This window comes from Argiope bruennichi, chromosome 4, assembly GCF_947563725.1.
Source record: "Argiope bruennichi chromosome 4, qqArgBrue1.1, whole genome shotgun sequence".
Taxonomy (NCBI): domain Eukaryota; kingdom Metazoa; phylum Arthropoda; class Arachnida; order Araneae; family Araneidae; genus Argiope; species Argiope bruennichi.
In genome coordinates this window covers 143427276-143443341 of record NC_079154.1, presented here as the reverse complement: position 1 = coordinate 143443341, position 16066 = coordinate 143427276, and the positions used below count along the sequence as shown (strand labels likewise).

At 33.1% G+C, this 16066-nt stretch overlaps 1 protein-coding gene across 1 annotated transcript in view; it reads left to right on the top strand.

Moving 5' to 3' along the window:
* Nucleotides 1-16066, top strand: part of LOC129965447 (arrestin domain-containing protein 4-like) — a 94943-nt gene that overhangs the window by 56158 nt on the left and 22719 nt on the right. The window contains exons 2-3 of the mRNA XM_056079317.1: nt 6369-6497; nt 9071-9291. Coding sequence (XP_055935292.1) covers nt 6369-6497; nt 9071-9291 — 350 coding nt within the window. The remainder of the gene's footprint in view (nt 1-6368; nt 6498-9070; nt 9292-16066) is intronic.

Sequence of the window (16066 nt, the reverse complement as noted above, 5' to 3'; positions counted from 1 at the left end):
AGCAAGAAAATACGTTTTGAAATTCTTCACCAGCATGGCTAAAAGATTTTCAATGATTACAAAACAACTTTTACATGTTCTTCTTCAGTCTTGTAAGTTTTAGTACAATCATCGACATTTGTAAACATTGTTAGGTTTTTTGCTTTAAATTTCTGCTCCACAATTCCAATTTTCTACAAAAGGCATTTACTTTATAACTCGTATCCAACATGAAGTGGGTAAAGAAAGTTTCCGTACGCAGCTATGACTGTTAATAAAAGTTTTATTTTTGGCACAAAATATTTTGTTATGAAAATGATAATTTTAAAATTGGTTTAACACAATGTCATTTATTATTTATGAATATTATAAAGGAAAAACTATGATGAAAATTAAATACTTAAATTGAAAGAATAAAAAAAAATGCCACTAATAAGGAACAAAAAAGTTTCCGTACGGTATTTATACAGTACATGAAAAACCTTTTTCATGCTGACCAATTTGCCTTCCTTTGGCCTTTATCGCTTCTCTCAAATGTTGTGGCATAATCCCCACCAGGTTTTTTTTTGTTGTTGTTTCTGGAGAAATAGACTCCAACTTCAACTGAACTCGACTCCCTTTTGAGTTCAACCTTGTTCTTTGTGTCATATTTTTTTAGTTCACGACCAATTTCTTCCAATAAATGTCCTATAAAGATCAAATTGGGTGACTGGGGAGGGCTATGAAGATGTTTTTTTAACATTATAGAGATATTACTCTTGACAAATCTTGGAGATGTGCTTAAAATCGTTGACCTGTTGAAAAATAAAATCTATTCCAAGGGACAGTTTATCTGCATTGGTAAAAACGTTTTGTTTTAGAATGTCAAGATGAAAATACTTATACATATACTTATACATATTTCCATTTATAAAACATAAATATCCGACTCCAGCAGCACTTATGCACCCCCATACTATATTCCAACCATCACCGTGCTTCACAGTTCCACATGAGTTCTTAAGTAACATATGCTGTTTTGATTCCCTCCAGATCATAACTCTACCATCTGACCCACATATATTAAGTTTTGATTCATCACTAAAAAGGACCGATTCCCAAAAAGATAGAGGCTTGCTTATATGCTTCTTTGTAAACTCGAGACGCTTTTTCTGTAGCAGATACTTATAACAGACTTCTTACGGGCCCCACATGCAATATAACCATTTTTTAAAATGACATTTCTTACAATTTAAGATGCGAATTTAATGTTGTAATTAACCGTTAAATCAGTCGCAAGTTGAGGTGCACTAATCCGAATGATTATCTTGCACTTTACATATGATATTTCTTTTATGCAAGCGATTTAACTTCGGGGTTCTTCCGGATCGATCTCTATCCTCAAATGTTTACACATCACGGTATCTTTAATAATATACTCCACTGTAGACTTTGGTTTGTAAGTCATTTCACTGATTTTTTTTTCATAAATAATCTATTTTCTCGCAACCGAATGACTAACTCTCGAATGGATTTTTGAATTTTCATTTGGAGACGATCAGCGAAACATTGGAATTAAACAACTGTTGTTATGTCGTATTCTTCACTCTGACAAACCATCAAACTTCGAATATTTACTGTGGATTAGTTGTAGAGCATGTCAGGAGGAATTTGCATATTGCGTACGGAAACTTTTTTTGCATGATACTTCGTCATCTATCTTAAAAATTGCAAACGGACTTGCTGAGTTTTGTAAAAAACACAAATTTATTATGAAACTACCTTTTAAAGACTCATATTAACAATATATGAGTAGTTTATAAAGATAAAAAGCAAAGATTAGAAATTATGCTAGTTCATTTTTATTTTAGTCTTCCGTACGGAAACTTTTTTTACCCACTGTATGTATATTTGCTCCATAGAGTTGAAGATACAAGTTATTTAATTACTCGAATATGTCGACCAAGTTCCTCAATTTCATCACAAATAAACCATCGCGAAAATTCTCGGCCTCCGGTCTGTTTTCTTCTGCTAGGAAATTGGCGATTTCTTCTCTTTATTCATAAACACGTTGCAAAAATTTCCCACGTGATGACCACCTTGCCCCGCAATAAAATAGTAATGCTGAATGTATTAAAACCCATGTCTTTACAAAGTGCGGAAAAGATTCTCGATTTCAGGGGTCTCATTTTTATATAATTTACTACGGTTACAGCCGTAGTTAACACAATATTCAGACCAGGACTCATTGCTTTCGAAGCCAAAGCTTCTCTGTGTCACGCAACTTCGAGAAAAGCTGACACTGTACATCTTCGGCTCTATCGCCATTTCAACGAGAAACAGTATCATTTGAAAGAGGTATGGACTGCAATTGCTTTGAAAAATTATCTTCAAACATAGTTTTTACAATTTCAATTACTGCTGGCAAAATAAGCTCTTCACCAATGGTGTGAGGTTTTTTACATCTGGCTATTTTATATGAACTTTGGAAGATGCAATTAAAGCTTTTTTATTCACAGACAAAGTTTCTTTAAAAATGATTTTTGCTTTTTATATCATTTTAATTTTAATTCGAAGAATTCTCTGGGTTTGTTGACGTACTCACTATGAAGTGTTTCCAAATGTCGTTTAAGTTTATTAGGTTTCATGCTATCTGAGGCCAACATTTTTGAGCAAATGATACACAGGGCGGGCCCTTTCTTCTTCATTTACTTCAGCACTGGTAAACCCATAATTTAAATATTCTTGAGAATATTTTCTTGATTTTATTTTCGGAACCACTCTTGTCTGTGTACTTGTTGATGCTTGACTATCGTCTAATGTTTGCTTACTTCCACTTAAAAATTTATCCATGAGTCTGCATAAATCTACTGCCGTGAATATTTAATATGGTGAATTGCAATTAACACGAAAACATATATAACATACACATTCACTATAGATTGGATAGCGATAAAAGGATCGACTCGAATGAGACTGGCTGGAATTGAAACGTGCATTATCGAACATTTTCCTTCTTCCTATGAGAAAACATTTGCTCCGCGCATGCTCGAGACGGCATAGGTCGTGTGGATTCCCTTCCACAAACATAGCTTATTTTTTTCACTTTTGTTTAGTCGTGGTTCTGTTTTATTTCTTTTATTATTCGAAAAAAATGTATTCCCATTTTCTAAATTTAGCTCATCCCGTCTAGGTTAACTTTCATTAACGAATTTTTTTACTTTCATATTCTTTTAACGTTATCTTCCTTTTTGGCTTTCATTTCAAATATAATATTTAAATTTTCCCCGCTTTCATTCGTTTCATCTGTTTACTGACGGCTTGTCCAAAATGCAAGATGTGGTTTCTCGCCAACGTTGGCTTGCTTTTACTCTTGTTTCGGCAGTTAGTTAAAAATAATTTAAAAACAGAATCCAAAATACTCAATATACATTATTCTGTACACATTTTATTGTAAGCGGGGGGCGCGATGAAAATTATGATTGAAAACTGGGCCTCAAATACTGAAAGGTTGAGAAACGCTGTCTTAAATAATAGAAACTTAAGTACGTGCCAAATGAGGAAAAGTATTATTTGAAAATGCAATTGTTTTACATTACGCTTCTCAAAGAGACAGATCCTTAACTCGATAATTATTTATCAGTACTTGAACAATAATTTATGCATGGAAATTCAAAATGAGTGCTGAAGAAATTGGAAACCAGTCGAAAACTAATATTTTTAAGCATTTCAAGTAATTTTCGCACTTCAAGTTGGAAACTAAAAGGTAAAAAAATGTCTCAACTAAATTAGCGTTGTCCAATAGTAGTCCTCATTTCCAATTTTTGCAAATGATTAGCTGTCCTTCTAATAACAGATCATATGTTAAATGATTCTATTCTCTGCTGATTGTCATTTTGAACACAAGGGAGAAATTTTGCTTTGATTTTGCAAAGTATGATAAAAAATGTGCGGAAACTTTGTAGAGCATATATCAGAAACGCAGAGCATAAATGGGTAAATTGAATGATTACTAATTTCTCGATATTATTGTTGCGATTTATTAAGTTCACATGTGAATATTGATTTGAACTGGTAATTCCAATTGTTGTAAAATATATGCAATTCTAAACGACAGAAAAAGATGCAAACTAAAATCCGACTAGGCTGCCTTATTGCCATTTTGATTGTCCACCGCAACTTCAATGCTAGGACGAATCGTGTTGCGTCTCAAACCTGCTGGATTTATCCTCAAATTTTCCTGATCGACTTTATATTCTTGTACAATTGCAATTTTTCATGATACAAATATCATTTTAATATATAACTATAGCACAATATTATTTTTCTATAAATTGGGAATACCCTGCACGTTAACTACAAACGCTTTTGCATACTTTAAATTTCTTTTACTGTGTTATTAGATTCAGAGTTTTTTCCACTCTCTTTACTTTTATTAATATAATGATTTTCATTGCTGTTTTATTATTAATTTAGAGATTATTTATAGAAAATTGAATATTGATTGCTAACTTGAGAAGTTTCGCAAATTGGCATTTCTTGCTTTTAGCACATATTATCTGAAATGACGCTGTGTTTTAAATTATTGCATTTCAAATATCGACTTCGCTGGTCTTTATTGCAAGAGCTAGTGGCTGAAATCTATACATCCGTTATGAAGGCATTATAACCAACTTTTCTGATTTCCTATTATTTGTTTTCTAAGTAACTGGGTTTTCAATAAAAATATGAAATTGCATTTTATTCATTTTGAAATCTGACACAGAACTAAACTTATTGATCTTATACTATATTTTAATCTCAATAAATAATACGAGTTGTTCATTCTATCGTTGACGCCGATTCCAAATCTCACAAGACTAGTCGAGGAAGTTTTAAAATATTTCACTTTTTGAAGCAAGCTGTGAAGATTATTTCCATCTACTTCGATTGCACCTGTAGCGGCTCGCCACTAGCGCGGAAAAAATGCCAACGCGGGAGAAGAAGAGAAACCGGTTTCAGCGGAGATAAAATGAAGAACTCGACCTTCGACCCTTCACTTGATCTCTGGAAAGCGAGCGACTTCCTGCATCCCGATACACCTTTCATTATCACATGACTCGTCACTTGTACAAGTCATTCTATAAAATTTGCTTCTAATTGCAAAGATCCATTAGGATTGTAGATATGCATCACCTCCTTTCAAAATTATGTAAAAATCTGTTTTTCCTTTTACATTCATATTTAGTTCACACTGAAAGTTTATAAACAGGAAAGAATAAAAAAGAAAGTGAAACCTGCTATTCCAAATTTCAAGTTACCATGTAAGAACATTATTTTTTTAAGTCACGTAATATCAATCCGACAGAAAAGCATCAAGTTCTCATATTTTGCAATTACCAACATTTAGAAAAGCTATGTTTTTTGACCATCTCGAAATCAATCGAGATGTAAAATTTTTTTCTCGAAGCCAGAATTATTTTCGTGTAAAGCCAGCTTAAACCGGTTTTAAACAATCACGTGACTATCAGATAACGCCAAGTATTTTGTATTTTTTTTTTTTGTTGTTGGGGATAGTTTGCCAAATGTGATAACCTTCTTTATCATTTTCTAATAACCTTTAAAGCGAAAAATTGATAAGCCAATTTTCTGCCACTGCAGTTTTAGGCCTCAAAAACCTCAAATCAAAACAACATCAGTTCCTCACATGATAAAAAGAATCAAACAAAGATAGATACCCGAAAACGAATCAACCAATAGGAGATATACTGCTGACACCGATTTTCCCCGAACGTATCAAAATTCGTTAACCGCGCGTCCCTAAATGGTATATAGAAAAACAAAACTCATCCAAGTGTACATTCGTTCTTTTGATTCCCTTCCTTGCGTTTGCTCTCGTTCTCTGTTTTATACATAGCTTCTTCATTTCTCTTTCGTGTTTTCCAGAAGGAATGCATACATATTAGTTTTCTTTCGTAACAGGACAATCAACGAAAAAAGATAAGCCTTGATTTTCTTAAATACTGTTCAAAATGTCGTATGTTACAATTTTCATCAGTTCAAAAACTCGCTTTTGAGCGGATGAACCGTTTTTGAACCTTTTGAACGTCAGTGAATAAACTTGTTTACGAAAAAAGAAAACTAAATAAAATGGTGATTTAATTTGCAATTTTTAACTAGACAACATACAGTCACTCGCAATTTTGCATTTGAAATAACATACCTATACTAGAATATGCATGGGCAACTGTTTAAAGCGAATGTAATTAAATTAGACTTTGTTTTTTCTTATTTCGGACATAAAGACAAGTCAGACTGCTAAATTTGAACGGTAAGAGGAGCTTTGTAAAACAATGTAGCATGTTCCATCGCTCGTTCCCGAAATTTGGGTTTTAAAGTATCCTGACGGATTCTGTTTGTGTTTTTTCTAGGTCTTTTCTTTCACATCTTGGGCGAGGGCGTCGTCCGTTTGTCGGAGCGGGGCGGTTCCGGATACAATGACAAGGAGAATTATATCGACTTCAAAATGAGGATGCTGGGAGAAGGGCCGCCCACGGGAGGTGAGTGTCCGCTTTCTCACGAAATTGATAAAAGTATTTTTTAAATAATTTTTCAAGTAAAAATAAAAATTATTTTTATTTTCAGTTTTCACTATGATTTATTTTTCATTCAGTAATTTGTGATTCGGTTTTAAATATACTATGGAACCTTGAATTAATCTTTTTTTTTATCAAATGTGCCATTAAATGATGTTATTCGTAAGGAACAGACTAATAATAATCGATTTAATATTCCTTTTTTCTTACTTAACATATCGACTGCGTCGCTGAATTTCTTACAATGTAATGTATCGCCGTTCCAGAAGGATCAATAAATAGCCGCCAATAAAAACCCATCGACAAATGCAAGCACCGAATCTCAGTTACCATCAGACGTAATAAACTTCCTCATCAGTGCCATCATTAGGAATGAAACAGTCAGCCTGCATTGTTCCGCCTCTAAGAGAATCCACAACTTTTTATTCTCCCTCCTGTCTTTTAGAGGGATCTTTTCTCCAAGAGAAGAGGCTTAAATAGCTTCTTATTTCTGAATCTGAATCATTTAATCGAAACTTCTATCAGCCGTCATTCTGAACATAAACAATGTAGGAGTTCGAGTGAAGACATTGTTGATGTCTTAGATCACTTATTTATAATTTTTATTCAGTTTCGGCATATTGACACGTTTCCTTTTTGCAATGTTTTCCGATGATCTCTGAAGTGTCTAATAATGGCAGCCTTTCGTGAAACTGATATTGAAATAAAGATATGGCAACACTGTTTATCACTTTAAGAATTCACTTAAGAAACCTAAAAGCGTACGTGCAGACAGATTTTCCATTCCTTTGAAATTTTTCAACTTAGATCGGGAATGTATTCATTCTCTTAGAAAAGTAACTTATAATAATAATTTTATTAAAAATGATGAAACTATGTATCGTTAATTTGTATAATAATAATATACAATTTGCTTTGAAATTCAGTAAAGAATTCAATAGATTATTTTTTTTTTAAATCATTCATGCTAACGTGAAGTTGTGTTTCTAAAGGTTCTTCGGAATTTGGTTTGTATTGGGATATGCCGATGACACCTTTATTTTAAAGTTATTATAATATTGTTTTAAATTCTTCGGCACGCCTGATGAAACCACGGAGAGAGCCGAATTTCGCCTCTTCAATACCGATTCAAATGTGAATATCAAATGGAATCCTTTTAATTCCTCGCATTTGAAGTCATTTGATTCATAGACATAATTCCAAAAATAGTTTTGTGTGTGTGTGCGTTGGAAGTTGTAAAATGAAGAGATTCCTCAAATCTGGAGTAAAATTTCCCAGAAATTTTTTGAACTAAGATAATAATTTTTACTATTCTTATATTTTATATAGGATAGAATGAAATCACGGCTCCTCTTTCGGATGCAATTAGATCTTCTGCCCGAATAATTTGTCGGAAAAATCGATGGCGGATAAGAACAAAGCGGCGCATTACTCATTAATGGATTCCTCAACATGCGGTTTTCTTTTTCCATGCGCCAAATATATAAATCGGGAAAAAATGGGACTTCTAAGTTTTGAGTTAAGTTTAAACCTCCCTGAATCTGGAGACCAAAAAATTTTTGAAATGATATCCGCATATGAACACAATAACTTTTGGGACGAAATTTAGTATGCTTCAATCAATAAATATACCGGGTTTGCAGATTCCATCGGCATGGATTTCTTTTTGCCAGTCATAATGTATGTGAACCTAAAAAAAACCCTATGAGTGAGATGAATGAAATTTGGCACATGGACTTATCACCAACATCGTAGATCTGAATCAAATTTTCGACCCTTGCAGGTTTCACAAATGCGATGATTCCGGCAAGCAACGACGTGAATAAATAAACTTTTGTGAACCCAAATTGTAAATCTACACCAAAGAAGGAGGGGATGCATTCTCTTTTGACTCATACTATAAACTATCGAGTTCGGGATTTTTGCATTCCAAACATCATTATTCATTTTAGTTTGTATCCATTTTACATGCAGTGCACTTTTTTAAAATCAAGTCCACCAGCATTTATACCACAAGACATTAGCTTTAGCAGTGGAGATTATTGCAACTGTAGCAACATAGGAGGCAATGTTTTTCATGGATTTTCCTGAAATGCTCGCTGTAATCCACCTCTTGCTAGCAGAAGGCGATAGTAGAGCCGAATATATATGGAATTTTGTTCCATGAATTTTTCTGTGATTTAAATCGGGGGTACTTGATCTTATCTGACAACACACCCATCATACCTAATAAGAATATAAAAATGAATTTATCGGATAATTGCTTTTCACAGCATAAACTATTTCAAATACATTTTTCGTTCGATTGTATATGCCGCCTGCAGGGAACACATTCTTTCGAAAAAAATTAGATTGTTTGAAAGAATTCATATCTCGGCATTATTGTCTTAGTTTCTTCTGTTTCAATCAAAAACTCACCACCACAAACGCTTTAAACTAGATTTTTTTAACCATAATTATTAACCTATAGAATTATTATCGTCCTATGCATAATAATAGAAAAGAAATGCATTAATGTCTTTTCCATCTGGAAATAGGCGGTGGTCGCATGATGATCCTTTCGCCGGGTGTGCACACTTTCCCCTTCAAGCTGGGCCTCCCACTGGGACTTCCTTCTACGTTCCTCGCCAAGCACGGATGGGTCCAGTACTACTGCAAAGCGGAACTCAAGGAAGCCTGTGGACTGACACACAAGAATCAACAAGTGTTCATCGTCATGAATCCCATCGACCTCAACCTGGAGCCCTCCCTGCTCATGGTAAGAGACTGAAAAAAAAACATATGAACGTTCGCCTCTATTTAGAAGTGTCGCAGGGTAATGAAATTTTCGACTTGATTCGCTTGTCTTCATTTTAATTTTAAAATATGGCACGTAACCATGGCAAATAGGATAAACAAACAAGGAAATGCATTCAACATCACCGCAGTACGTGAAATTGAGTAACTAATATTGAAAAAAACGCATTATTGTAAAAATATTTTTAAAAAATGTATTCAAATTAAAAAATAAAATTGTGCAGAAATAAAATTTGTGCCATACAAAACCAAACATTTTGAATTTTTAAAATGTCCTTTTACGCAATCAGATACACTATTTCGTTATTTATTTTTTATTTAAGAACCTCATTAAAATTTTGAATGACGCTTTCTTGGGAACCGGTTTATTTTGAATGATTTTCACATTATTCAGTCGCTTATCACCTCATACATATAGTATCTAGCCTGTAAAAAATGCCTACTCTCCTTTTCATGTTCTTACGCATTATGTCACATTCTTTATCTGAGTGAAGAATATCATGTTAGTATTTTGCTTTTATTTAATGGATTTCGTTCAAATGTGTTTACATATCTACCTTTTCATATATACAGAATTTCACTTAAGTAGCATGTTACATTATCGCGTTTACGCATACACGGTTAGGCTAAGCAGTGGACGGTCGGATACCTTAAGCGGATTCGGTTGGAAATTTTCACGATCTGCAGATGCGGCGAAAAAACTCTTTGCCGTCGTTTTACCTCATTTGCCCTTTTAAGATAGACACAATTTTTTCCTTCGATAATTCCATACAATATTTTGTGGTCAGTTAGAGACATAAAATTCCTTTAATTCCGGGGAGGGGGGGGGGAATCAAATTTCGAAATTTGCAATATTAGTTGTTTGCATTTTTTTTTTTTTTTTGAGCTTAAGAAAGTGAAAAGATTAAAAATTCTCAGTCGAACTTAAGCATAATGTCGCTTGCAGCAATGAAGTTGAATTAATTTCCTTCTAACGCAAATGAGCTTTTATAAGAATGTGCGTTGAGTGTATGTTTCGGAAAGATGTCAAACGTCACTTCATTCATCTGTACGAGAGAAACGTAGATTCGGCTTCGGAACCGGTGGGTTTCAGTTCAAGAAACTGTTCTGAAACTGTTATTCTACCGAATAACCGCCGTGTAAGCAGAACTGAGACACGCTCATTCCGCTGGGGCCAAATGGCTTCTCGCTGATGTAGTGTGAATGTTAGGCGAGGGAATTGTCAGCTCAGGTTTCATCCTCGTTATCTGACAGTTGTTCAAAATGACGAGGTCCGTCCCCAAATAGCCCTAGTATTGCTTTAAGACGGGGCATTAATATTTTAACTAAACTTCAATCATAATATTGCCAAACATCCATACTGCCATTCCCATTCATTTAACAGCTAAATGAGTATGAAACGGAACTCACTACACCCTGAATAGGGATTGCAATACCGGAACAAAATTTCAATACCGGTATTCGGTATTTTTTGGATCTTAATACCGGGATACCGGTTTTATACCGGTATTAGAAAATTTAGGGAAAAAAAAAAGAAAAAAAAAGATGTTTTTCTGTTTTATTTGCCAGTTTTATTAGAGTATTAATATCACAAAAAAAATTTATAACTTATAAATTATAACAGTATATAAAGAATCACAAAAAAAAGTAAAGGAACAACTTATTTATTTAAATCACAAAAAAAAAGTGTAAATATGAATATTCAGTCTGTGGTACTATTACAAATTTTTGAAATGTGATATTAAAAAACATACTGCATCAATTGTACTGCATCGAAAATATTACAGCATTAAGCCTGAAAAGTAATCTTGTGCAAAAATTACCAGCTGTCGAAAACGCTCTTTCGGCATCTACGCTAGTCGGTGGTACTGTTAGTAATGCGCGATATCTTTTTTTCCAAGTATTTACCTCTAAATCCTCATCTCCAAACAAATCGATTTCTCGTCGGGTGGTTTTTGGATATAGCTGATTTTATTATGGTTTATTGATTTTTTTTATTTATCGCTAATTCTAATTTTTGTTCAAGAGACAATTCCTTTTCACTATCGACATTAGTGTCATCATAATCTTAGATAACTGAACCGAATTCTTCCGAATATAAATAGGTTTGTGGGTAAAAAATTTTAAGAAAATTTACTGTAAATTTGATCAGATTTGAATTGATTATTTTCTTTTCCTCTTTTTCATTTTCATTTTTAAAATCATTATAATTATCTAAATACCATAAGACATTTTCTATTTCGGTATGCCTTTCTTCTGTGCGATTTTTCAATGTAATATATAATTCTTCAGATAGTGATGTGTGCTGTTCTTTCAGTGACTGCAACATGAAATTGATTATTGCATTAGCTGTTAATAAATTAGAATCTCTCCGACATAATGCCTCAATAGTAAGTTTTATTCGAAGTAGAGCTGATGCAGTTCTGATTAAGTCGAATTTACTATCTGAAAAATTAATTTACAGCTTTAAATAGATTATTGGTTGGATTGGATTTCTCAGTTTCAAAAATCGTTCCATCATTAGGAATAAACTGTTCCAACGTCTTTTAGAATCTAATATTAACATATATTCTGTTTTATTTTTAGTTAGTATATATTTTAGTAATATGTCATTTTTTTATAGGAGAACTTTTAAATATCTTAACAATTTTTCGAACTTTATAAATTATAGGAAGCAATTCTTGATGTGTTAATATTTCATCCTCATTACCAATGTCTTCTTCAACAATTACATTGTCTTATTTTCATTGTCAATATCACTCACACTCTTCAAAGTTGGAATCCGAAGTTTCTGTATCCACAGTATTTGGATTCTTCTATTCTTTATTTTTTTGGTATAATACATCTATTACTCCTAATTGAATTCCATGAGCATAGCACAATTGCTGATTTGCACCAATCAACTTTCCAACTTTTTTCACAGCTGTTGCTCCATTAGTCATTATGAATACAATATCTTTTTTCAGGGATATTCCATGTTTCGCTAAGTTAGATTAAGCGATTAATTAAGCCATTAATTAGCTAATTAATTTCGTCCGTTAGGGAGACATAAAACAAAAACGTATACTATTTTGCTATGTTGGCAATCCCTGAACATATAAGGGAGGCAATTTAAAAAATTTTTAGTAAATACCCAAAAACCGGTATTTAAACTTGTGAATACCGGTATTACAAAATTGTACAAATGGCTCAAAATACCGGTATTCGGTATCCCGGTATACCGGTATTGCAATCCCTAACCCTGAACAATTTTATTAGAGGCAAAGCAAAATTATGTACAAAAGACATGGTGTACATTGATGTTTATATATATACAGTCCCGTCATCTCTCTCTCTCTCTCTCTCTCTCTCTCTCTCTTTATATATATATATATATATATATATATATATATATATATATAATACTACGTACACGGCATAGAAATCCGCACATTACTTGTTATCGAATGTGAATAATAAAATGTAAACAAACAGTTTTACGAATTTCAGACTGCTTCTTTGAACATTTCTTACAACTGCATTGAATTCCTTACTTCGAAAGAACTGCAAAATATCGTTCGAAATATTCTGAAGAAGGTTCTCCATGCCACCATTCAACCAGAGAAATGAAGATTAAAAAAAAAAATCAAGAAACAAGCTTGAAACATCTAGCACAAAAACAAGCTTTACCATCACAAAATTAGTAATAGTTATGAATTGCTACTGTAAAATGATGTCCATATCTTTCAAAGCAATTATCTCAGAAAAAGGATCTTTTTACTATCGCAAGTCTTCAAAATTATCTTTCAAGTGATGCCGATTTCTTTTTCTAATAAGTTTTCCGTTCATTTCAAAAAATATTCTTCTTTTTATTTGATAGCCTATCTATAGCAAGGTTATTAAAAACGATGATGGAATTCAAACTCATCTTTCGCATGTTTGTGACCCTCATTATCGGGATTTTTAATTCCGGTTTTATTTTGTGTGCATTTTTTTAATTTGCAGTCATGCTTTTGGTCTTATCAAATAGTGAGTTGAAAAAGGCATTTCATGGTCAATCATCTAATCACTTGCAATGAATACGTTGGTTAAATTAAAGATGCGTTGAAATTTGTAACAAAACGGATCCATTTATTAAAAGAAAATGGCTAATTCCGCTGTTTGAGAGAAATCTCAAATTTTTGATGATGACAAGAACTTCGTTTTATAAATTTATTGACAGGCATTCATTTTCATCTCTTTGAAGCATTTCATACATATGAAATAGCAAAATGTAAACTTAGCACATGGCAAAATAATCTCACAAAAGTAACGGAAAGGAACGATACACATACAATATACTTTTTTCGGAGGCTGCACGCCCTCTACGGGATGCTCGGTCGTCGTTGAAAAGTTTCGTGCGCATTGAATGGCACACCAAGAAACTGAACCGGTTACATTTCTTTCTTCTTCTTAGCCAGCTTATTTTGTAAAAAAGAAATGTGAGCAAAACGGCACGCGTATTTGACTTTGTGATCAACTTCTTTCGGTTGGGATAATATAAAAGGTTTTGCTGATTAAAAAAAGAAACCTATTAAAAAGACTTTTAGCAAGAACCACCTGTTGTTGCCGATCCTTCCTAATCACGACCACACTCTTTTCCTTTTGTTCTCGGCAGAGGAAATCCTTGCCACGATACCCAGAAGTTAGGGGAAATCGATCTGTTTTCCAGAGATTAAAATCTATTTTCAGAGCTTTCGAACGTGGGCGGATCCGGGGAGCAACGCTCCCACACCTTCCCCTGTGCGGATCCATTCAATCATAGTTATCGATAGCCACCAAGAGCTTCCTATTTTTCCCATTCGGACATTCTTTTCACTGAAGCTTCTTGTTTCCACATAGCGAGCAAAGGATTGTCATTAGGGTGGAAAGAAAAGAAAAAAAATCAGTTTTTGATTTTTAATCTGAAATAGCGCGGAAAAGTTGCTTTTTAGTGTAGATAAAAGAAATTATAAATATGAAAAATATTGAAGTAAGTCTTGAGGTGCCGCAAAGACGTTAAAGTTTTATAAAAACATACTTTTTGCAACTTTTTAAGGATTTTTGAGTGCCTCGATTATGAAATAAAAAGCTTTCATTAGGCATTGTCATATGAATTAAAGTATAAAAACAGTTTTACTATTACACTGGCATGGTACTGAGTCGTTGCGGGAGCGGTTGTTATTGAGGTAAGACGGAGATTTATCCGGTGACAAGGATAAAGCTACTGATTTCAAACCAGTAGCTTTACCTGTTCAATTGAGTTGGCTTCTCCCCTCCTTCTATTGTGTAACTGATAAACGTAACTGATTTGTTAGTTTGTGGTTGTGTGCTTTTTCTATAAGTAAAAATGGCTCAGTCTAAATTAATAAAGACAAGACAAATATCGGAGTGTTCTAATTTTGGGCAATTTAGTGATTTACTTAAAGTTGAACACGCTACTGACGAATCTAGTGCTACTGTTATATCAGACATAACCTCAAAATTGCTTCAGAGAGGGATCCTTCTGTAAGCGAAATTTGCGACACTTTTAGTTCCCATAATCGAACAAATATGGTCAAGAGTTTCTATTCCCGTTGCTTCTAGCTAAAGAATTTCACAATTGATAAACGCTTATCATGCTAAATACAGAAATTTATTAAAGTCTGAAAGCAGAAAATGTTCAGATAAGTTTAATTCCAACCTCACAGAATTTAGAGAAGAAGCTAGACGTTTACTTGATATTGCTGACTTGTATGAAAGAAAAAAAAGTGCCAGTTATGAAATAAAACGGTTCTAAACGATCAATGCTCTAACAGAAAAATGGTTATAGGTAATATTGATATTGCTACCACAAGCGCTTTGTGGAAGGAAGAAGCAAGAAAGAGTGAAGAACTACAGAGAATAGTTGTTTAATCAAGAACGGGCAAAAAATACTAATGCATCAGAAACGATTACTAGCGACAATGACAACGCTGAAGAATAATAGTGTTCTTTACAAAAAGAGGCAAGCCAATCAGATCCATCAAATAGACAAGAAGCGATAAAAGTACCGTGCGACTTAATATTATGTTAAAACTTTAAATAGAAGGCATTTGAAGCTGAACCAAATAGTATAGGGGACTCGGTTATCGACTTTTCCTGGTTCCTCGTCATGTGCAAACAGTGGAAAGAGCTGTGAGACTGGTGACCGAATCGGCTCAAAATGTCTGTGGTTCAATCGCAAGAGAAGGATACATAGGAGGAAAAACTGTCCTCTGTGTGAATATCTCAAAATTTAATTTAAAAAAACTGTTTAATGTGGCAATTAAGTAGAAAATTTTTTTTTCTGCAGCTGTAACATTTGTAATCAATAAGGATACAGAAATAAGAAACGCAAAACTGAACATAAAAAAAATAAAAATATTATTATACTTTGTAATTAATAATTTTTTCCAATTGTAATTCGTATATATGTATTTAAAATCATCTTTTGCAATATTATATGAATGAAAAATTCCTAAAACTATTTTATCAAAGTTTATAATTTTTCAATTTTTTTACAAACTTTAAACTTTTTTCGGCACCTCGAAATATTGTTGTATTGCAGCCAGAATTGTTAAAAATTCTTTTTGAACCTAAAAACTAACTTTTCACCACTATTGCCAAACTAAAATCTAAAAAAAAAAGTGTAAAAACCCTTTTCAAAATTTCCATTTTTTTTTTAAATTTTTTTTACAAATTTAAGATAATGTAATATTATAACCAAATGTTTAAATATT